The following is a 20,273-nucleotide window of genomic DNA, read 5'->3' on the forward strand; positions in this document are numbered from 1 at the left end:
ATTGTCACCATTGTCACTGAAGATGTTAACAAAAGCCGCTGTTGTGCTCGATTGGCAATGTTAGTAGCAATTGATGTGACTGTTAACATATATTCGATATTTGCCTAAGCAGCTGTTCAGCTCTTAGTGCTGCCATCTGAACTACCCGTTAAGTGTGACCAACAATAAAAATTCGAATTTTCCTTTTTGCCATTCAATTTTTATTCAAAAATGTTTTCAGATTTGTACAATTATTATTCGTGATGATAAAAATACAAAATATTCAAGTTCTTTGTAATAATTTGCAGTAAAGTTAGGAAAACAGTTTAGAAATAAACCCAAATTATTGCACTCGAATATAAAATAAATAACATAATTTTGTATATATAGATTATAGGTTTATAAATTGTTTGTAGTTTGATTCTTTCTGAGTTTAGGGTTTCAATATTTCTAGACGACTTCTCTTTCGCTCCATATGTATAAATTGCATACTATTTTTAATTATATATATTATTTCGATTCGAATTTGTTTTATTGTAGGTTTTTTTATAATTTCCTGCTACGATCCGCAGCAGTTAGATTTAGTTTCGTTCTGTGAAAAGAGAATGAAAAATAGATTAGATACGCTTAAAAATGATAATTAATAACAAATTGACTAACAACAGAGGGATAATGCTATAACACAACGAACTACAGGCGGCAGCTAAATGAAAAATTTAATTGTAACAGTAACAAAATTAAAATTATTTAAAAAATAAATCAAATTACATTCACATAATCCATTTCAAAATAAAACATTCTCATTAACATACAAAAATTTCATTTCAAGCGATAACTAGATAATTGGAATTTTCGTTTTATCGATAAACAGAATGTAAAGTTTGTTTTTGTTTTTGGCTGTTATTTTAAAAAGCTGGTATTGTAAATTGTTAACTGTTAACTGGAACATTAGCATGCGTGCAGCTGCAGTTCTTACCCATTGTCCAAAATTAGTGAACGATAACGGAAGATCTGAACAATTGGCCTAAAAAATAATCTCCCTGCTCTCTATACATATGTATATTTCGCGTGAATGTTGAACATAAACTGATCTTGACGTCAAAATGTATATTTTATTATTAATTACTTAATTCTACTGCTGCTCTTTTCTTCTTCATTATAATAAAACATTGATTTTTATATATTTGTGCGCTTAAAACTTTACTGATCAATCGGCATCCTGTGTCCATGTTTTGAGTGAAATAGAAAAATGTGTGAAATTATGTTAGAAGACTGTGTAAAAACAAAAATGAATTAGGATATTATTGTGCTTTATGTGTTTGTGTGTGTGTGTGAGTGTTTACAGAATTCAGAGTGTTTACAGATTGGTTAACAGATGAATGCTCGCAAGTACTATGCGTGTGTGTGTGAGTCTTTGCCGGTGTGTGTGTAAGCATCTGTGTATGTGTATGTGCTTAGGTTAATGCATGTAATGAAAGCTGTGTGGATTGCAAATGGAGCAAATACGAATGTGCGTGTGTGTATGGCTTAATATATAGAAAAAAGAGACAGCATTAGAGTAAAAGGACACGCATAAAGAGGATGCATAATATACTTAACAGTACTTGTGTACGTTAATGCAGCTGAATAATAAAAATATGACCAAATTCAGACTAAAAACCGCCGCTAAAATAGAAAATGACTTTAAATTCAAATTAAATTCTAAAATAACTGAAAACTTTATAATTTTGACGTCAAATCTTTAAAAAAAAAATAAATAAATAAATTTAAAAAAAAAAGTAAAAGAAACGCAAATTTGTAATAATTGCAAATCAAATGTTGTAAATATTCAGGAGCATTTAAGCGGACATTACAATAGAAAATAGAGATAGAAATAGAACATTATTCAATGTTAAGTATTTCATATTGGATATTTAAGTGTAAGTTATGTTAACTATAGAGTCAAATCTCGCTCTGTGAGTACCGGATATGAGGTTCTAAATTGTCAATTGAGCAGGGGCAGGGTAACGTATGTTCGTGTTCGTGTGTGTGTACGTGTGTGTATTTAAAAGAAGAAAGAAATAAAGAACGAAAAACAATAAATTAGTACTTCAATTACTAAAGCCAACCACCGTATATAAACGATATAATTATATATGGATATATATTCAACTGAAGTGTATTATTTATGTAAGCGATCAGCAATTGAAATGGACTACTTACAGTTCCATGGAGAGCACCGTGGGATTGGGACACGCCTGTGGAGCACGGACGTGACATTGCTTGTGACATATCAACTGGCAGTCGCGGCACTCGTAGCCCTGCTTGCCCGGCCGCCTGGGTATGGACTTCATGCAGATCGAACACTGCAAGCCACCACTGTGGATTGAAAAATGTTAATGAGATGTTAAATGTTGGGGGCAGAGAGTACAGATGGAATCGCTCTTTGATGTCTCTATCGTTATTTCTCATTGATTTCTCTGATTTCCCTTTTCACTCTGCTCTCCCATTTCGTTTTTGCTTACTATATTATCTTATTTTTTCCTCTTTTAACAGAAGTAGAGAGACTTCTGTTATTTCTCTGTTCCTCTCTTCGCTCTCTCATTTATTACGCAGGCTTCTTTCGTAATCTGCTCTTAGGTTTAGGATCCCTCTCTCTCTCACACAGTCCTCTATCTCTCGCTTCACCCTATCATTTTTCTCTCTCTCTCTTCTTTCTCATTCCTTCGCTCATTTCTTACAGTCCTATTAGCTCACGCCTCTCCATAACTATCTGACTTCACTCTCTCTCTCTCTCCTTCATGCTCTCTCTTCCCCTCTGACTTACCCGCTCAAATGTTTGGCTATGAAGGTGTGATCGTTGTAGATGTGCAGCTTGGTGCCCTTGCGACGCCAGCGAGGCCTCTGTGCAATGGCCAGTGGCACGATGAAATGCCTGCAAGCAGATAACAAATAATTAGTAAATCGTTAAAAATATAAAAAAAAAAAAAACTGCAGTCGAAGGTGTCCGACTAGTATATATATGTCATAAACATATCGATTCTTATCGATTATCGATAAGTTTAAGCATAAACTTGATAGAGAAGGAGAATTTCTTGATAGCATTAACTTCATAGATGAGTCTTATCAGACATCTATAGACTCTCTTTTAACCAGCTATATAGCTTCTTGAGTCTAATCGAAATGTAATCTAAATAAAATTCGTATGCATGCTAACCGCTTAACGCCATTTTCGACTGTCTCCAGGACCAAGGTGGACGCCTCGTGTACGTAGGTCTTGTTGCTAGCCGAGGAGAAACCGGAGATGGCTGAGGATTCTGAAATTGAAGAGCGTCGTGAGTGGTCGGTGATGGAGTTACCAATGCCCATGCGGGGTCCTTCAATTGCAATGTTGTTGTTGTTGTTGTTGATGATGATATATTTGTAGTAGTTGTTGTTGTTGTTATTGTTGCAGTTATATAAGATATTTATATAATAAGATCCACACACACCAAACACCCGAATACACCAAAATATATGTATATGAAAATAAATAAATGTAAAAGAAAAACATAATTTTAACCAAATGAACAGAAAAAAATAAATATCGTGTAAGAAAAATAATTTATAATAATAAAATTCCGTTTTTGTGTTCAGTTCAACAGGTGTGTTTGTGTTTGTGTTTGTGTGTGTGTGTGTGTGTAAGGCATATACATAAATACATGGAAAGTATTAAACAAGAGGTACATACAGATTGTTAAGTTTACGTGCGGGAAAACAGTTTTTATGTTTTGGTTAGCGTTTGGGGGAGAGAAGTAGAATAAAGAACGGTAAAAGTAAAGTTAAGGACATAACGCAAGAACGACTAGGAAACGAAATATGTATATATATATGAGACATACATGTATATGATATATGATATGATATACAAATATGTATGTAGATGCTAGGTAGAGTCTTGAATCCTTGAGCATATTAGTAAATATATCAAATAATGGGAAAATGTTGCTAAATATTTGGCTAGAACTCATTTAATATTATGTATACAAATTATAATTATTGCATTATTAATACTTCATATATACATATATGTATGTATGTATACAAATTATAATTAATGTATTATTAATAGTTTTATGACTTACTCATATTTATATTTTTATATTTTGGAATATATTATATTTTATTAAATTTATTTTATGCATTAAAGATATTATTCTTGATATTATATTATTAAGTTTTATTTTTTAATGTATTCATTTAAATATTATTTTATTTTTTTTAATATATTAATTTAAATATTATTATTTTATTTTGTATTTTTTTTTTTAAATTTAATTTATTTATTTTTTTAAATATTTTTTATTTATTTTATTTCTTTTCTTCCCGATTTATTGTGCTTGAATTTATAATTATATACAAATTTAAAAATTTTATTTATATTTTTATGTTTTGGAATATATTATATTTTATTAAATTTATTTTATGCATTAAAGATATTATTCTTGATATTATATTATTAAGTTTTATTTTTTAATGTATTCATTTAAATATTATTATTTTATTTTTTTTTAATATATTAATTTATATATTATTATTTTATTTTTTATTTATTTTTTTATTTGATTTATTTATTTTTTATATTTTTTATTTTATTAATTTTTATTTTTTTTTATATTTTTTATTTTTTATTTGTTTTCCTCCCAATTTATAATTATATACAAATTTTAATTTAAAGTTTAAGCTTTGCATATTATTGTTTAGAAAAAAATTAGTTAATAAAAAAAAATTAATTAGGGTAATATCACATTTGAAAGATTTGTCTTTCTTCATTTTTCATGTTTTTTTTTATACCCTAAGCCCATGGCAAATGGGAATTTCGGGGTGTGTTTTTTTAAGTTTTATTTATTATATTACCAAAGTTCAGCCTATATTAATTTTAAATATATTTAAATAATGTGCATGCTCTATGGATTTTGTTTGTAAGGTTTTCAAATTATGTGCCACATGAATATTTTTGTACAAATATGTTTCCGCTTGATAAACACATGCATTTAGTGCAAAAGTTAGATACGATCTAATGTGAATGTACATTAATGTTGTCTGAGTGTGCGTGTGTGTGTGTGTGTGCCTGTGAGCGTGATGAATGGTGTGAAATGGACTTTGGGGTAATTACCAAGTGAATTGCTTTTAGACAGAGTGGCACGATCGACAGATAATGAACGGGAAGAATCACCATTGTGGGTTCCAGTGGCTGTTCGAGTGAGTCCTGCTTTTGTTGTTGTTGTTGTTGTTGTTGTATTATTGGCTGATTGTGAATTATGGTTGTTGTTATTGGGCTGATCGGCCGATAGGGTGCGGGTTTTAGAACGACTGAGACGCTTCTTGAGGGTGCCAAAGAAATTACGTTTTTTGCTCCGACCACGATCATCCAGATCCAAGCCCGACTGCTGCTGCTGCTGGCTCGGGAATGGCGAGGAGGCGCCATTGCGGGTCAAACTGTTCGAGTTGTAGCCGCTGCCGCTGCCATTCAGATTGCTTGTGCCATTCAGGCTGTAGTTGTTGTGATAGCCACTCCCATTCGGCGAGGAGGCGGCATTTGGCTGGCCAAACTGCGAAAGGAAAGAAATCGCTAGAATCGAACTAATCCCAAACTCGAGGACAGGTGCGCATGCCATGCTCAGTGCAAATGTGAAACTCGAAACTCTTGCGTGCTACTCACCTCGGCTGTGGTCTCCTCGTTGGTGTTAACTGTGTTACCTGTTGTATTGGGCGAGTCGCTGCCCGGACTGTCCACCAGATCGATCGAGCTCGCATTGGCCGCAGCCTCGTTGGCAGCACGCTCGAAGGCCTGGGCGACGGCCTGGTCGAGCTCCGTCGGCGACGGTCTCTCGGTGACCTCGATCTGGCCATCCTTGTTCAGCTCGACCTGGCCGGAGCGATGGGTGTGGTTAGATAAGCGCGGGGTTAGGCAAAACGATCAATAAACAGAACGAGAAACGAAATTTCATATTTTTGTTTGTTTGTTTTCAGATTAGCTCAACGTCGTATGAATGGATCTGGATAGCTGATTAGCACATAATTAAGTGTAATTGAAATTCAACTCAAATATATATGTATATGAAAATGGTAAAAGAAAATGGAAAACTGGCGCATAGGTTACCTTAAATGCATGTGGATTGGTCGAGTTCTGCGGGAAATGCAATGAAAAGAAATATGAAAGAAAATCAAAATATAAATTATAAAACGAAAAAGAGAAAAGGAAAAAAAAAAAGGAAATCTGACTGGGAATGTCGGAACGCTGGCAACTCACCCGCTGCACGCTGTGTATGATGAGGGTGCTCTTGCTGGGCTGGCCACTGCCGGTGGAGCCGGAGAGGGTGCCATCCTGCAGGGCACGGACCGCAGCGTCGGCCAGGTCGGCGCCGTTGCGTATGTGCTCATTGATGGCGGGCGTGCTGAGGCGCAGGGCTTCCTTCAGGCGATTGGGACGGGCATGGGCTGGGATTTCGGCGCCCTCGATGAACACAAAGTCGACGGTGATGGCGCCCGTCACGGGCTGTGTCTCGTAGGGGCGTGGCTGCAGCTGCAGCACCTGCGTGGAGGCGGGCCCCACGGCCAGCTCGTCAATGCCGACCAGGCCGAGGCCAAGGAACTTGGGCGGATCCGATGCAATCACCGGATGATCATAGACCTCAAACAGTATTTCAGCCGATTGTGGGGAGAGTTCGCTGAAGAAGAAGAGGTATTAGTAAAGCAGTACAGTTAAAGACCAGGAAGAGTCTCCACTCACAATAGGAAATGCTCATCCCAGTAGGGCTTGCTGCCTCGCTGAGTGCCCGTCTGGTTCTTCTGCGCCGGCTCGTCCATCTCGATGACCACATAGGGCTCGTGCGCATCCCTCAGTCCCTCGCCCTTGACGATCTTCACCAGCAGGCGGCGACCCGATACCATGTGCTGGCCATCGCGCAGCATGCCGCTGCCCAGATTCTCCATGTTGTGCTGTGTGTGGGCCGAGCATGCAAGTGAGCGAGTGACAATGAATGAATTAACAGAATTGAATTGACTCAGAGAGAAGTAGAGATAGAGATTGAAAGAGAGAGATAGAAAGAGAGAACTTAGAGCATAGCTGAAGCTTATGAAATTCGCCTTTAAACGAGGGGAAACTCAACGGGGGTGATTTATATATAATACATATATATATATATAGATTTAGTAATTGTAATAATATTGAAAGTATTGATTGCCCTGAAAAGAGAGAGCGCAAAAGAGAGAGAGAGAGAGAGAGAACAGTTTAACTAGAGCCCAAGGCAATGGTCAAAACATCGAGTGGTACATGTCAAATGGACAGCAAAGGCGAATTTCATTCATTTCAACGGAACGCTGAATGATAGATACAAGATTGTATATGTCCTTTGGTGTTGCGGCGTTAGAACAATGAGAAGTGTTGTCTTTCATTGTCTGTGTGTGGTGTGCTTGAGTCAGAGACATCACTGTACTTGTACACTTGTGTGTGTGTCTAGTTGAAATGGGGCTGATGTCGACGGGAAGAGTTACGACAAATACGCATAGAACGAGCAACACAGAACAGACGCTTCTCACTGCTCTCCACACGCTCTCACCGCCAGCGAATCATAGTGCACGGGATAGATTACAGGCAACTCGAGGGGCTCCACTTCGGCGCGCGGGCAGGTCGAGTAGATGGAGAAGTCAACCGGATAGACGGTGTCGCGCAGCGCCGTCGTCAATATATCGGTGATCACTGTCTGCAGCTGCTGCTCATCCTGATCCATGGGCTTGATGGCGCCCACACTGTTCATGGTAATGCGCACCTGTAATGCATATATAGTATTAGTTATCAACATTTATTACATCATTTCATATATCTATGTACTTACGTCCGGATAGCCGTCCACACGCATCTCACCCTTAAGCGTATTGTAGTTGATGGGTATGGACATGCGTGCACGGAAACGGGAGACGGTGACCTTGTAATGCGAGGTCTCCACCTTGCCCGACTTCTGCCTGAAAGTCTTCACCTGCAGCACCGGCATCGCATCGCAGTCGAAGGTGATGAGCTGTAAGCAAAACAGTTGGGCGCCAATTAGCATGGATGGATCAGTTATTTCAGCACTCCTTTTACCATTTCAGCGGGATTCTGTTCCTCGCAATTGCAAAATATATTATTTAGAGCCGGTGCTGGGCTGTCGGGCAGTACGCGCACCACCTCAACTGCTACGCCATGCTGTAAATGAAGAGAACAACAGTTGATATTTATCGATGTGTTAAATGAGTTATCGATAACAGCTAATAAGTGATGACAGTATTTGATGATACTTTGACACTCATTAACGATATGTATATATGGACTTTGATGGCATCTATTGCTAGACTTGTCTCTGACATTCAATGCTTCTATCGATTTTATTGCTGTTTATCGATCATATTCAATAGTTTCTATATCCAGTAAAATATTTGCATACAACATATTTAAAATATCGATATATATATCGATAACTTAAACTTCTCAATATCCCATAATAAACTACATAAATTAAGTCAGTAATGCAACAATATATGATTACGAAATTTGTGGCGTATATCGATACTTAACGATGGTTTTCTGTCTGTTCCCGATAACATAAACTGAAAATTAAGTGAGCTTACAGTAATAAAGCTTAAAATAACCAATAAAAATTTTACTATTATCATAGAAACGATAATGCTTATCAATATTTATCGGGCTGTTGGCTGTATCATCAATAATTAATAGCGCAATCAATTGAATCATACCATTTCACAGTCCAAAAGTATGATCATAAAATAGAAAACAAATATATATATTTTAGCTATCGATAAGATCGAAGAGGATGTGATAATAATACTGAAATCTGACTAAGCATATAGGCATATATATTTATCGATATTTATCGCTTTGAAAGAACTTTAATCAATCACATTGACTACGCTCAATCTGAGACCTGAAGGATGCAGCCTTGCGGTCGCCTTTGCGGCTAACCGGCCTCCGTTCTAGAAAACCTGTTGGACGACTCTGCCGTCTCGGACTGTTTCTGGTTTTGGCGACATTACGTAAGCGGCGATTATAAAGAATTGGTTCATATGGATGTGAACGCCATTCGAAAACACAACAGAGCCAGAAAAAGTCATAAAGCAGCGAGTGAGTGACTAACGCACAGCTCACAAATAAAATTGCTGACCTTGGCCTACGTTCGGGGAGCGACGCTGATAAAGAAAACAATAAAGGTAAAAAAAAAAAAAAAAATTCAATCATAAAAAAAGAAAAAACAAGCATCGCTAGCTGAGCTCAAAACGCGTTTCTACGCCGGCTACGCCTGACTGGCTGAGCGCCTCGGCTAAGCCAAGTAAAAAGCTAAACAAAGTTGATTTTTTTGTGTGATTTCAAGTTGAAAGTCGAGGCCACGTAACCAGAACAGGGTTCAATGGACGCCGACGCATAGAGAGAGAACTAGGGGAGAGCTGGGAGTGGGCGTAAAGCAATTCTAGTGACGTCACAAGCTGTAGCTGTAGCTGTAGCTGGACTGGTCTGAGATCATGGACTCACCTCTTCGACGGATTTGCGCAAGGTGTCGTTGAGTGCTATCACCCAGGACATGAGCAGTTCGTTGACTATAACTAGATCGCTGTAGAGCCAGCGAAACACTTGGCTGGTCCATGTGACGGAGCTCTGCAAAGAAATCAATTTCAATTGAGCTGGAGCTTGGAGCTTGGAGGTCAGCGGAATCAGCACTACTTCACTTACCGTTTCTGGCCCCACCACATTGGAGGGCGGTGGCACATATCGTTTCTTGCGGTTCTCTGGTCCCGTAGAGCTCTGGCGCACCACGCGACGACGCGCACCGGCCGCAGCGCCGCCCATGGGCGAGGCTGTGGAGCGTCCGCGGCCTGCTGCACCGGCGCCAGCACCGCCCGCGCCGGTTAGTGGCTTCGATAGATCCTCGACTTTGCTCTTGGTGGCCAGCAGATCGCGTGGCTCGGACAGTCGCTTCTCTGGCTTGCCAGCGGCACCAGGAGCCACACTGCCCTGGCGACTGTTGCCGGCACTGCCGGTAGAGGCGGCGGCATTGGCGCCCTTATTCAGATACTTGTGGTAGAGCAGCTTGCACAGCCAAACGGAGAATAGGGCCAAGACGGCCCACAAGAATATGAAGATGGCTAAGGAGTCCATTGTTAAGTCACCAAGTCCCTCGAACGAACAGATATAGTCATCGATTTGATCTGCCAGATCCATTGTTTAACAAAGCATGGTGAGGGTCCAGCGATCAGAGAGCAGCATCATAATGGCAACAAAGTCTGAAATTCGAATTGGATTAGTTAGTAATACGAAACAGTTGGCCCATATATAACAGTATATATAGAGGTATATGTCTATGTGTGTGTGTGTATTGCAACAACAAGCACCACTGGCTCGGGGATCTGCTCTGTGTATAGCCATGTCTATTTATAGAACTTTGAACATTTTTTGTTCTTCTCATTAGAAAATATGAAAAAGCTTTCCACTCACAGCGAAAACCCGAAAACTATTTCAATATTGCACACAAAAAAAAACAACTCGCTTGAAACTAAATCAAAATAAATAAAAAATATTTTATTTTGCTATATAATTAATATTAGATTTGGCGAAAAAGTAATAACGGAAAAGGTGCGTCAAATAAGGCGAAAAAACTCAAATGAAAATCGTTTTGTTCTAAAACCGAACCGAAATGAAACTGAACACAATTCGCGGGCCCCTCAAACGTGTGTATCTCACAGCGACGATGAAGGTGGCAGAGCCGTTAATGCGCCGACGCATAGAGCTCGAAAGAGAGAACAGGAGTGGGAGAGAGAGAGAGAGAGCGAGCGAGAGAAAGGAACAGAGAGAGAGAGAGTTGTAGAGACACTGGAGCAGGCAGGCAGGCAACTATTGACGTCATAACTTTTTGAGGTCGCGACGTGCTCAAAGAACATGCCAAAAACACAAAAGAAACAAAATTAAACAAAACAAAAAAAAAAGCACAGAAGAAGAAGAGCAATAAACCAAAGTAAACAACAAAATGCCGAATGCTAAATGCTCTATGAAAAAACCTATAATAATAACTAAATAAATATATTACAGACGAGTCTCGATAATTTCTACTATATATATAAAAGAAAGATAAAGATAAAGGATCTATATAAAAGATCCCGATAAATCGCAAAAAAACGTTCTCGATAAATCTCGATAGTTTGAACTGCTGTGGAAATCGAAAAATAACTGATTCCTGGCCTTTTCGAATTATCGACAGTCGACTGTGCAGCAAATGCCTAAGTTATCGATAACATTTTGATGTGGAAATATGAAGTAGACATTGCCTCTTACTTGAGCATTGTCTTACGTCTGCTGAACATGTGTAAATAATTTAAAACAAAAATTATAAATAGAGGCTCGGCTTTTGGTAGGCCATGTAGATTTCTTGAAGTTGTCTGAGCTGATTGAGCAAGCAGCTCGGCAATTAAAAGAGCCTAAGCATGAGAGAAGTCTTTGGCAACTCAAGTCAACATACAGATGGAATTTCATGTGAAGTGCAGAGAATACACAAAAAATATATATAGCTAAAAGAAGCTGGGGATAGCTAATGGGATATAAAACTACAATCAAAACATTAATAACTCACAAAGTTTTGATTTTATTGCAAATTTCTATATAAGCCCTCGCTCCTTGTAATATCCACTTGTTCTTGGTAAAGTGCTTAAACCCAAATTTTATTTGACTGCTGCGCCACAAAATTCATGGCAAAATTATAATGCTCTTAGAGAGTCAGACGCAGTAGCCTGCGCCCATTGTATGTAAATAAATAAATACATACATAAATTCTCATTCAAAAGAGGCGCAACAAAAACACAAAAAGAAATGACGTAAGACTGCTTTCTGGTAGCAAAGGCAAAGGCAAAATGTGCCTAATTGCCAGCCCTTTAAGGCAGATTCTAGTCAAACCGAAGCATGATATCAAATAAGAAATTATTAGTTGATAAAGGCAAATTCCAATTGGAATCTCAATTGGAATCTCGCTTCCACTTGAGCGCTTATTTGGCACTCAATGCAGTTAATGTTTAAACAATTGCTAGTTGTTAAATTTCTTGGCAAACGAAGCAAATATATATACATATATATACATTACATATACATATACACACATTCATATATATATATATATTTGCATCTCAGTCCTGGAATCTGTTTCATGTCATTTGCGAATTGCTTCCGAATGAAAAAAAAAAAAAAAAAAAAACAAACAGATACAATTCATTCACATACACACATACATATCTAGTATCTATATACACCGCTGTGCACACATATATGTACACTTGCATTTAAATGCGCCGTTGACTTTGACTTAACGGCTCGTCTATTGACCCCACTGTGGCAGGGCGGGCAGGTGGGCTGGGGAAGGCGCACCAATAGCTCTTACGAGAGCAACAAGTATTCGTGGATATTTTTAAGCATAGAACAATAGCAAAACAAGTCAAACCGAAAGCAACAAAAGCAAAGACAACGCCAAACAACTGAATGATGAAAATACCGAACGCATCTTTCGCTGCTGCACAGTGGAGCAAAGCATTGATACCAAATTTGGCAAAAACTACATTTATAATTACGAATTTATTATTTTATAAATTTTACTTATTTTAATAAATAACTATTTGGTTTTTTTTATAAATAAAATGTACAATTTTATACTTTTTTAAAGTTTCTTATATGTTTACCCACTGTGCCTAAACTCTTGCCAACAGAATTTACAAGTGTTAACAATGAACAAAATGTTCTTCATTGTTTGTTAAGGAAACGCCGGCGATGCGATGCCACCAGATTTTTTTTCAATTCATTAGGAACATATAAAGATATATATATATATATATATATATATATATATATATATATATATATATATATATATATATATATATGTAGTACATAATTACATTTTTATATACATACATACATATATACAGCCAATAAATGTGAACGTTAAAGCAAAGAAATGTGGCTAGAGATAGAGAGAATCGCATAATAATTACATTCTATGAATTTTTCGCCAATGTACAGAGAAGGAAAAGGAAAGGAAAACGTTCTTAAATATATTTTCTGTATATCGATTTCAAATATTATTAATTATTAAATGAATGAATCAATAAATATGAACTGGAATTATGTATTAATCATTTATTTATTATTATTTATTTATTATTATTTATTATTATTATTTATTTATTTTTTTTTTATTATTTTTTTTTATTATTTATTTTTATTATTATTATTTATTTATTTTTTAATTAGAATGGAAACATGAATTCAATTGGAATTGGTTAAAGTTTCAAGATTTATAATTTATATTTACTTTATATATATTTATATTTACTGTTTTTTTTTTTTTAATATAAATTGTAATGGTATTTTTATTAAATTTATTTATTATTATTTATTGATTCATATAAAAATGTCTTTTTCTTAATTGTATTTTAACTGAATTAAAAATCTCACTTAAACATGAAAAAAGAGAGAAGATTCATGGATTTCTTGAATCACGTCAAGTTTTCGAAAACAGTTGGATAATTGCAGTTAAAGTGAATGAATAAATGAGAATGAATCGATGCTCATTAAGATGAACAATTTTGCTGAATTGCAAAACAAAACAAAAAGTTAATCGATTAAAAATGTTTATTCGGATTAATACATATGTATGTATATATTTGTATTAAATTTATAATAATAAATAAAACATATTTAAATTAATAATAAATACAAATCTGCAAATCCAAAATTTACTAAACACGAAAAATATAATTAAAATGAAATAAAATTAAAAAAAAAATTTTAAAATCTAAAAAAGAAGTCAGAGTATTTTATACTTTTCTAATTTTGTATATATTCTAAAATTATATATTATAATTTTCAATATAAATAATAAATAATAATCTCAGCAACATCGTAAATAGCCCAAAGAGAATGTAGAATTTCAATTCAATTTGAAATAAAAATGGGAAAATAAATCAAATTAATTCCTTGATTATTTATTCTATAAAATATAAAGTAATACATTTCCTAAAATTGGAATTGAATTAACTAATAATAATACAATAATTTTAGCAATTTTTCCATCATATCTAGAATATAATTGTTCAAGTGCCTTCAAGCTCTAATTAAATGAAATGATATGTGAGCATTTGCAATGGGCCGTCGATCCGCAACAGGTTGGCAAGAGACCCGAGCTCCATGGTTCGTGTTTCCCGTTTTTAATAGCCCGCACAGACCGTTAGGCGGGTCATAAGCAGCACTCTTAATGGCCTGCCTGGGCTGCCATGGAGTTGTCGTTCATGCATTACGCCATCTGAATATGGCGCAGTAATTAAATAGCTGAGAACAAGCCGAGCTGACAGATCTGGCCCTGCGAGCTGCAGCAAATTAATTACAGAGGAGCCCTTCCAGTAACTGTAGAGCTTATCAGGTGGCACTAGATATAGAGATTCAGTAAGACGATACAGCTAACCGCAAATGCAAGCAGAGAGACAGACAGTCAGCCAGACAGCAAGGCCAAGGAGAAGTGCTTAAGGCATTGGCAATTTATATTAATTGATTAGACATTAGCTGACAATCAAAGACGAAATCTACAAGAGCGAAGCCTGATTCATTCACTAAACACAGTGCTAGACAGCGTTTATCTAATCTCTGGGGCTGAATCACAGTGAAAGCTGGCGCCAGCATACTGAATGTAACAATCAAATAAGGGTATATAAATTGATATATACTTATATACTATATACCATATATAATGTAGTTGAAACACACGTGCTGATGTCATTTAAACAAGCGTTGAATATTTGTTGTCAATTGGAGGAGGACGTCATCGTCAACAAATGGGTGTTGTCTAGGTGCAAAGAATGCGAAATCTCACATAGACAAAGACAAAGACAGAGAGAGAGAGAGAGAGAGAGAGTGAGAATGAGAGACCTTTGTCTAGCTTGAGTTGTGTTTGAATGCCAAAAAGAGGTTTCTATATACTAGCACTGCTTATCAGCACTATTCGCATTTCATTTAATGCAGTTATTAAAGTTGATTGGCAGCTGCAACTAAGTCATAAATACACATTTCAATTGCTGTTCAATTCAACTTTCAAACCAGCCATAATTAGCCGCATGCGAGCAATATTTATAAACAAATCAAGCTGACCTTTAGTACAGACTTTTGCTCTCTCTAACTCTTCCTCTCTCTCTCACTCTCTCTCTCTCCCTCTCTCTCTATCATTGTCAATGGCGCATGAAATCTTCAATTTTTGACTAGATCTCGTCATCATCATTATTCAACAGCGGAAATGGTGAATCTATTGCTCGTTACACACGGCGTATGCGCATTATGCGCTAATGACTCCTGCATTACGCATACGCACTGTTGCCGCAAAGCTGTTGTAATTGGTGGAGTGACTAGAGTGACTGGAGTGACTACAACGGATTTTGAAAGTGCGTCTTTTTTTTCGTCTTTTCTCTCTCTCTATTTGAATCACCCAATGACCCAGTCGCCCCATGTTATTTTCGTGTCTGACAACAATTGTTGTGCAAGCAAAGTTCAAGTTGAGCCGCCTCAGCTGCTGCTCGCTCGCGCTGCGAGCAAAGTTCAGCTGCAAAGTTCACACAGCTTTCGCAGCTGGCTTTCGCTGCTACTGCCTCGGCTTATCGATTGCCCAGCTAGGACAATAGGCACTCAGGATGTCAGGCTGTCTGTCAGGCAAAATGACAATGCCCGTGGCAATAGGTGGGAATCAGTAGCTGGGCTCGGGTTAATTTTTCATACTCTCAAGTCTTGCAATGAAATCGATCTTTGCCGAGCTTCTCTATGCTGTAAAAATTTATAAATTATTGCAGTTCGAATCACGTTTTTATTTTGTTAATTTGAATGCTATATATTGCAGCAGAATTCTAAGAAATTTCCTATTCATGTTATTATGATAAAGCTACTGCTATTTCTAGAGCTAGTACTATTTCTAGAGCTGGTACTATTTCTAGAACTAGTACTATTTCTAGGGCTAGTACTATTTCTAGGGCTAGTACTATTTCTAGGGCTAGTACTATTTCTAAAGCTACTGCCATTTCTAGGGCTAGTACTATTTCTAAAGTTACTGCTATTTCTAGAGCTACTACTATCTCTAGAGCTAGTATTATTTCTAAAGTTACTGCTATTTCTAGGGCTAGTACTATTTCTAGAGCTAGTACTATATCTAGAGCTAGTACTATTCCTAGAGCTACTACTCTTTCCATGGCCACTATTCATGCCATGACTATTTCTGTGTATTTCTATATCCGCTACAACTATTTGAACGGCTACTACTATTTTTACAGCTACTACTATTTCTCGGGCACCTACTATAACTAAGTCCACTACTACTATCTCTAGTTCTACGGCTACTACCATTTCCATGGGTACTACTATTTCTAAGATTACTAATTTTTCTAGAGCTACTACTGTTTCTATGGCCACTATTCGTGCCATTACTATTTCTAGGGGTATTTCTATATCTGCTACTATTATTTTACAAACCACTACTATTTTTACAGCTACTACTATTTTTACAGCTACTACTATTTGTACAGCTACTACAATTTCTGCAGCCTTTACTATTTCTAGAGCTACAACTTTTTCTAGGGCTACTACTATTTCTAAAACTACTACTATTTCTATAGTTATTATTATTTCTTTTTGCTTCTTTCGCAAACTACTATTTCTATGCTCAATCTACAATAAACCTCTCTAAAATATAACAAATAATATTCGCAATCCTCTGCTTTGCATTGTAATACCATCTCACAAATGGGCAAACTTTAATTTTACAATGTAAAAAAATCGATTCAATGCGTCTATGTTTTGCAGCTGCTTCGATGACACTTGTATATGCTTAATTGTATGTACGTATTATTATTTACATATATAATATACATTTATATAGATATGTAAATGTTTATAGCCCACGTATTTAGCATTCGACAATATCTTTTGTTCGACTTCGATTTCAGTTTTTTTAATATTGATTTTTGGCTCTGGCGACACACAAGGCTAGCACCCAAAAAGCGAGACCTCGCGCCAAGCCCCAAGCTGACATCAGCCGAAAATATTTGCCAAACAGCTGGCGCTGGTGTCTCTACCTCCCTCCCACCCTCTCTCCTTCTCTCTCTCTCACTCACGTGTTTGTTTGCCAGGCAATTTGTTTGGCTGGCCAAGGCATAGCGCTCAAAGCAAATAGCTTAATATTAGATGCAAGAAAGGTATTTGAACTTTGTGTTAAATGTTTTGACCGCGTTGTCAGGGCAACGCCAAAGGGCGAATTGATTTATTAAGAAATACCTATACTATACCTATACTTAAACATATTTCAATATCTTTGCTCGTGAGGGTTGTCAATGTGCAGGCAACTGGAGATGGGAGTGAAGGGGGTGGACAGACTCTTAAAGCAAATGCCGTGACACACTTTTTGCCTCACGAATAGAGCAAGAGAGAGAGAGAGAGGGAGAAAGAGAGCGCGGCAAAGAGAGAGGAAGAGTGATGATTTTCTAGTGAAAAGTGGGGTTGCAAACGCTTAGCTCTTAACTAAATGCGAGGCGTGGCAACTGTTGTCTCAAGGGTAGGGTAACGTCACGCATCTAATGCGATAACGCACGCAGAGCTCGAGCCGAAAAGCTAAACAACTTGCGGGTCGACTCGCCTGTTATCCTGCATCTTTTGCTTTGAAGTTGTAAATAAAAACATAAATAGAAAATAAGCTCAGTTCACACACACGCAAAATGCCGTGCCCAGTTAACTGTAAGTGGGGTAACTACATTAGATCTATGGGGGTTGCGAGTTGCCTCATATATGTATGTATGTATGTATTTATGTATGTATGTATGTACTCACCATAAACATCCAATTGTTGTTTTTGTTGTAATGTTGTATGCAGGAATTTGCGTTGTTTTATATATTCCGATGCGCAGTTTGAAATATTTTCGTTTGATTTTGCAGGATTTTATATTGAGAGAAGAAACAACAACAACATTTGTATAAATACAAGTAGAACGAAAGTTTTGATTGCATTGGTTAAACGCGGTTTTGGGGGCATTGGTTAGTGGCAGTCAAGCAGGAGTAGGTGTGTGTGTGTGTGTATGTGTCTAGTGCAGCTGAGTGTTTGCTACACTTATGTATGTATGTATGTGTATGTGGGCGTTTAGCAAAATATAAATAAAAACAAATATTGTAGGAGTGGGTGGCAGGAGAAGGCGGTTATGAAAGTAACTGTGGGCAATGCTTAAGCAACATATGGAATACACACGTATATATACAAATACATATAAATATATATATTCATATATACATATTTATACATATATAAAGCAAATTGGCGAAAGTTAAATCTTTCGTCTACTGACACTTGAATCACAAATGTTTTAGCGCACTTTTAGATCGTTAAAAATAAAAGTCAATTTTGTTGTTTTTTGCTTTCAATTGCTTTTTATACACTTGATAACAAATTACAAAACACACAACAAATTTTCTAACTACTTTCCAATTAACTAAAACACAGTCGCTTATTTTCCAAACATTTAAAAATAAAGCCGTTTAGTATGTAGTTTTATTATGATTATATTTTGTTATTGGTATTGCTGTTTCTTGAGATTCAGTTGGAGTTGATTGTTTCTTGCTATTGTTGACAATTTATGTCGATTGTATGATTATTGTTTTTGTTTATTTGTTTCGTTGCTGTTTCATTAGTCGACTTCGACGTGTGATGAATTTTACAAAAGTCGTAAAATTAACTGAAAGAAATTCACATATTGCTTGGGTTGAATTTGAGTTTAAGCTAGGCACAGTTAGAAGTTAGAGATGGGCGCGTGATTACAGCGCGAATCCTCGAACTGTTCAAGGGGATTCGATTTGCGGTTAGCAAGAATAAAAATTTAATAATATATGTACATTTAAATTTGTATACTAATACCAGATATTGATAACGTAAATTCGAATTAGAATTAGAATAAAGTCTTATAAGCAAATAAAGCACGTGCCCAACTCTAGCGTTTTAACATATTGTTAAACTTTTCAATGTCGCGCTGATAAGTTCGACAAACAAAATACAAATTAGGTTGCCCTTAAGATTGACAGCGCAGCGAACGCATACCAATACACACACACGCACACAAGCACACAGGCACGCAAGCTTTGAGCCGTTGTTAGAGCAGAGCAACATAAACAACAGCGAAGCGCCGGCAGCGGCTAACTGAACTGCACAGCTTCATTGACAACTGATTGTCTATACGCACGCACACACACACACTTAGCAATATATGTAAATACATGCCAGCATTTAAGCACACGCACGCACACTATTGTATTGTATTGCTCACATTATTGTTTACCGCATTTCGGTATTTACAGACAGAATATGTACAAATTGTATTTAATTTTTGCATAGCTATCAAATATACACACATATATATATGTACAATATATTTATTTTCTACATATTTTGTCGCTAGCTGCCAAAATTCAACCACAAGCTATATATACACACACACACACACTTACAATGGCAGGCTAAACATACGGGTTCTTGTTGTTGTTACTGGCAGTTCTTGCTCTTTCCTTTTTGCATCGTATTTTGTGGGTGATTCTCTAATAGGTGCAACCAACAACAAGATTTGCCGCTGTTTTACTGTAGCCCCAAGCATAAACACACGCACGCACACACATATACACACACACACGCAACACAGCACAGTTGTGATTAGTTCCAATTAGAGAGGGAGAGTTAGAGAAAGAGTGAGAATTGGCACTTATGCAGCACTAAATCTATATAATGCGTTGATTAATTCGAATTTTTCACTTGAAGTTTTGTCGATTTCAGTTTGTGGTTTAAAGTATATACAAAAGAAAATTTGTGCGTTCGTACCACCCGTTCGCGCTCAGCTGTCCAATAAGACTAACTATTTGCAAGTTGAAAAGTTCGATAACGATGACGAGTTCCACATCGAGCCAGTTCAGTGCGAACACGAACGCAGTTCAGGCCATACATGTTGACGAACTAGTTTCTGTACGGGCAGTGTGATTTAAATGTTAAATAGAATATTATTTGTTTTGCTACAGAATTTATGATTATGAATAGCTTAATAATAAATATATTTGGAATGAACGGAAATTCTGAAATGTAATTTTAGTCGTTGCCACACCGCATGCGCAGCTCTAACAAAATTCTGATAAGCTTTCAGTAACGTACATAAGCTGATTGCTATAAAAGTGTCATGTGTTAACAGAAATTCAAAAA

General features: G+C 36.7%; 1 protein-coding gene across 27 annotated transcripts; it reads right to left on the reverse strand.

Annotated features, from left to right (window-relative positions):
* Nucleotides 1-177: 177 nt before the first annotated feature.
* On the reverse strand, nucleotides 178-20,019 carry LOC108653680 (uncharacterized). Of its 27 annotated transcripts, none has more exons than XR_003979978.2 (16): nucleotides 9,719-10,269; nucleotides 9,521-9,643; nucleotides 8,081-8,182; nucleotides 7,836-8,015; nucleotides 7,560-7,769; nucleotides 6,731-6,939; nucleotides 6,251-6,668; nucleotides 6,101-6,127; nucleotides 5,660-5,866; nucleotides 5,114-5,549; nucleotides 3,176-3,335; nucleotides 2,786-2,893; nucleotides 2,182-2,337; nucleotides 1,943-1,955; nucleotides 956-1,198; nucleotides 178-571 (listed from the first exon to the last, which is right to left on the reverse strand). XR_003979978.2 is itself a non-coding variant. In XM_018104361.3 (16 exons), the coding sequence occupies exons 3-16, from the start codon at nucleotides 10,142-10,144 to the stop codon at nucleotides 526-528; spliced, it is 2,808 nt and encodes a 935-aa protein (XP_017959850.1). In that variant the 5' UTR covers nucleotides 10,145-10,194; nucleotides 18,385-18,771; nucleotides 19,902-20,019; the 3' UTR covers nucleotides 178-525. The 27 variants fall into 27 exon arrangements, 25 of the variants coding, with proteins under 25 accessions (XP_017959850.1, XP_089117798.1, XP_017959851.1 ...); XM_018104361.3 differs by lacking the exons at nucleotides 956-1,198; nucleotides 1,943-1,955 and adding exons at nucleotides 18,385-18,771; nucleotides 19,902-20,019 and having other exon boundaries at nucleotides 9,719-10,194; XM_089261672.1 differs by lacking the exons at nucleotides 956-1,198; nucleotides 1,943-1,955 and adding exons at nucleotides 18,385-18,771; nucleotides 19,836-19,859 and having other exon boundaries at nucleotides 9,719-10,194.
* Nucleotides 20,020-20,273: the final 254 nt, after the last annotated feature.

This window comes from Drosophila navojoa, chromosome 5 (assembly GCF_054131105.1).
Source record: "Drosophila navojoa isolate 15081-1374.11 chromosome 5, UAZ_NAV_1.0, whole genome shotgun sequence".
Lineage (NCBI taxonomy): Eukaryota > Metazoa > Arthropoda > Insecta > Diptera > Drosophilidae > Drosophila > Drosophila navojoa.

Coding starts and splice junctions, on each gene's coding strand:
- LOC108653680 (XM_089261671.1), bottom strand. CDS start 10,207: ATGGATCTGGCAGATCAAATCGATGACTATATCTGTTCGTTCGAGGGA. Junction 6,940..7,559: donor TGCACTATGATTCGCTGGCG/GTGAGAGCGTGT, acceptor GCCCACACACAG/CACAACATGGAGAATCTGGG. Junction 2,894..3,175: donor GTCGAAAATGGCGTTAAGCG/GTTAGCATGCAT, acceptor ATCTGCTTGCAG/GCATTTCATCGTGCCACTGG.